The 3968-nt window shown below is 43.9% G+C and overlaps 1 protein-coding gene across 1 annotated transcript; it reads left to right on the top strand.

Moving 5' to 3' along the window:
• The first annotated feature begins 207 nt into the window (after positions 1-207).
• LOC146341623 (olfactory receptor 14I1-like) lies at positions 208-1188 on the top strand. The gene has a single exon (XM_084807578.1). It carries the CDS (start codon positions 208-210, stop codon positions 1186-1188), a length of 981 nt encoding a protein of 326 aa, XP_084663704.1.
• The last annotated feature ends 2780 nt before the right edge of the window (positions 1189-3968 follow it).

Here is a 3968-nt window from a genome sequence, read left to right as displayed (position 1 = left end):
GAACAGGGCTACTCTCATTAAAACTTTGAGGAGTGAATAAATTGAACAAAACTGTTTGCCCACTACTCATTTAGCAAATATGTATCTGGTGAATTTCATTGCTAAATTAGAGGAATCCTGTTTAAATTAACTGCTGAAGTAATATTGGTAGATTAACACGTCTCATCTTCTTACTCCCACATGTAGCATGCAAGTAAGGAAGACAAAATGAGCAATCTCACTTCCAAGTCCACTTTTCTGCTGCTGGAGTTCTCAGACGTCCAAGAACTACAGATCTTGCACTTCTTTGTGGTCCTAGCATTGTACCTGATGGGAATTGCAGGAAATCTTCTCATCATCATTGTAGTTGTTCTTGATCACCAGCTGCACACCCCCATGTACTGTTTCCTCATAAATCTGGCCATCCTGGACATTGGCACAATTTCAGTCTTACTGCCAAAATCCATGGTGATGACCCTCATGAATAACAGCTCAATTTCTTATTCTGGATGTGTGGCTCAAGTTTTCTTTTATTTCTTCTTTGGATCATCAGATTTTGCCCTCCTAACTATAATGGCACATGATCGCTACGTCGCTATCTGCAACCCCCTCCAATATGAGAGAATTATGCACAAAGGAGCCTGTCTGCAGATGGTCACCACTGGGTGGATTGCTGGTCTTTTTAATGCCATCTTACACACTGGTGCCACCTTTGGAATCACCTTCTGTTCTAATATTGTGAAGCAGTTCTTCTGTGAAGTTCCACAGCTATTAAAGCTTTCCTGCTCTGACATTTACCTAGTTGAAGTTGGATTTATTGTATTAAGCAGTAGTATAGGACTAGGATGCTTTATCTTCATTGTCATAACATACATGCAGATATTTGCTGTGGTACTCAGAATCCCCTCTGTACAAGGTAAACAAAAAGCCCTCTCCACTTGTCTTCCCCACCTCACTGTTGTCTCTGTGCTTCTATTCAGTGGAATCTTTGCCTATGCAAGGCCACCCACTAATGCTTCTTCTGGTTTGGATATAGCTTTTGCTGTAATATATCTCATAATTCCTCCTATATTGAATCCATTCATCTATAGCATGAGAAACAAAGAGATCAAGGCTGCTATATGGAAACTGTTAGATTTTGGGCTTTCTACTAAAAACGTCTTCAGCATTGTCCTGTTAGTGTACGATTGTATGACGTTTTGCAAATGAATATTTGTCTCTGGAATTCTTAATTTTTTTACTATCAATATGCCTCAGTATTCAGCATACAGTAATTCTGTCACATAGAACTGGTTGAAACATAATGCTAACCTGTGGTTTATTTAACCCATGGTTAACCCATGCTTTGTTGCTGTAACCAGGGCTTATCTGGCAGACATACTGTGGTTTCTTTTCTCAATCCCTGGGTTGTTTTCCTTTTCCTTTACCTGCTCCTTTTCTGTATCCTAAATGCCTTTGTGGCACCATCTGACATGTACAGAAGCTGTGTTTTTTGTTTTTTTGTTTTGCTTTTACCACTCTTGCCCATCACCTCTGTAGCCTGGTGAAACAGCCCATGAATAACTCACAGTTCTGGGTTCATATGTAACAACAACCCAGAGTTTAAATACCCAGAGTTCACAAACCAACAACAAACCATGGGTTCTCTGGGTTCCCACACCATGACAACCCTGAGTATGGGTTCAGTGTGGGTTGTCATTGAATCCTGGGTTATTGTGTTGTGTGAATCCAGCCACACTAACAAACCATGATTTGTTAAACACAAAGAGAAGCCATGATTTGTTGTTGGATTGTGAACTGTGGGTTGTTTGTGGTTAACATGCCATGGTTTGTTAGTGTGGCTAGGTTCACACATCACAACAACCCAGGATTCAACAATACATGGTTTAAATAAATCATGGGTTAGTATTATGTGTGAATTTGGTCCTAGAGTGCTCGCTGACCCATCTACCCTTTTCTCTGTGTTGTTTATCCTTGTCAGGGATGTTCATCAGTTTTGGATGATGCTTGAAGTCCAAACAGAATCAGACCACTTCTGCCCAGTTCTGTTGTGTCCAAAGTCAAAGTGGGTTTCCCTCCCCAAACAACAGAACTGAACCTTCCCCAGAATGAAGGTTTGTTAGTAATTTGTGTTTTGTTGCTGTGGGGTTTTATTTGGTCTCCTGCAAAAGAAGGTGTCTCATAACTTTCCTTATTCTAATACCACTGAGCTGATGTGGCGGGGGCTGGGGGAATGGAGGGAGTGATGTTGAGTGACTGATAGGTCCACTGCCTAATGCTATGGCACATTTTACCAGGGGTTCCAATCACTGGGCTTTGTGGGAGGGATTGATTTGAGACTAAAATTTGAGTTGAAAAGGATGTGCCTCCCAGCTACTCCACACTTTCATAGTTGGCATTTTGGTGGCTTAAAGAATGTGTTTATTTGTAATTTTTGTTCTTGATGCTTCTGATTCCTCCTTCAAGCCCTTCCTCCTTCCCCTAGAATTCCTTTTCCCCATTTCTTCTCTTGCACTGCATTCTTATTCTGTTTCCTTGGCTGATCCTCACCGTTTCCCCCCCCCCTTCCTAATCTTTCTTCTTTCTCTCTTAGGATAGTTTAGCCCCCCCCCTTTTGCTTCTTCTGCTACAGGGGGAAAGAAACTTTGTTTTAAAATCACTTTGTTCATTCTATTTTAGTTCTTTTTCTTTAGTGTGTGTGTTTTAATTTTACTTAATTTATTAATGTGGGATAATAACAGACACTAGGGGGGTGATAGAGAATGTGTTTCATCAACAGCCACTTGTCTTGTTCATCCCTCTCAGTGTCCTGTTACTTCCTTTTTCCTCCTCATTCTCCTTCCTCTTCCTTCTCTTTCTTCTTCTTTTCTGCCTCTGCAACAAATGCCATATGGTGTCTCCAGAGGGGAAGCAAGAAAACATATGTCATGCCTTTGCTTACTTACACTAATGAATCCTGCCTTAGGGGGTGCTTGTATTTAAACAATGCTACATAGCCTTCTCTGATGATGTGTACAAAATAGAGATGGTGGAGAATTCCGCCACAGATTTCAGTGAGGCCGAATGAACTGGAATTCGGGCCCCCGAAACCTGTGGTGGAATGGCCTCCCACCCCCCGCCACCTCATGGAATAGCCCCGGAACGAAACTTACCTGGGGCTCCGGTGGTGGCGGCTGGTCTTTCGACCGGCTGCTGCAGCCACCATTTGCATCCTGCAAGGCTGCTGTGATAGGCTACGTAAGTATTTACATAGCCTATCACAGCAAAGAGCAGGGACGCAAACAGCGGCCACTACGTAGGGATGGCAGAGAATTTCTCCCCGAATCTTCGGGAGGCCGAGCACCAATGCATTCGGCCCCCCGAAATCGGCGGTGAAATTCTCCGCCCCCTGCCCCCCCCAGGATGGGACTTACCTTTGGCGAATGTCCTTCCCAGCGGCAGGTCCCGGCGGTGGTTCGGCAGTGTTTTGTCACGAACTGGGGGCGGCGGCCAGTCTCCCGACCGGCTGCCGCCACCGCCATTGCAAAAAAAAAAAAATAAAGTAAAAAAAACACCACACACCCGTGCATAGGCTACGTAACGATTTACGTAGCCTATCATGGCTAGATTTCCGAAGTCAGCCGTGATAGGCTACGTAAATCGTCACGTAGCCTATCACAGGTGACTTTGAAAAAAAAAAAGGGCGTACGCAAATGGCGGCGGCCCATGGGCGCCGCCATTTGTGTTCCTTATTTTGGCACATCTAGTCTACGTAAAGATTTACGTAGACTACGGCGAAAATAAGGGCACGCTATTTGCGTTGCCCTTATTTTCGCCGTAGTCTATGTAAATCTTTACGTAGACTAGACGTGCCAAACTAAGGAACGCAAATGGCGGCGCCCATGGGCCACCGCCATTTGTGTACGCGCTTTTTTTTTTCAAAGTCACCCGTGATAGGCTACGTGATGATTTACGTAGCCTATCACAGCTTACTTTGGAAATCTAGCTGT

This window comes from Heloderma suspectum, chromosome 6 (assembly GCF_057233095.1).
Source record: "Heloderma suspectum isolate Gila_16-S chromosome 6, 16-S_ref, whole genome shotgun sequence".
Classification (NCBI taxonomy): domain Eukaryota; kingdom Metazoa; phylum Chordata; class Lepidosauria; order Squamata; family Helodermatidae; genus Heloderma; species Heloderma suspectum.
This window is presented reverse-complemented; position numbering and strand designations above follow the sequence as displayed.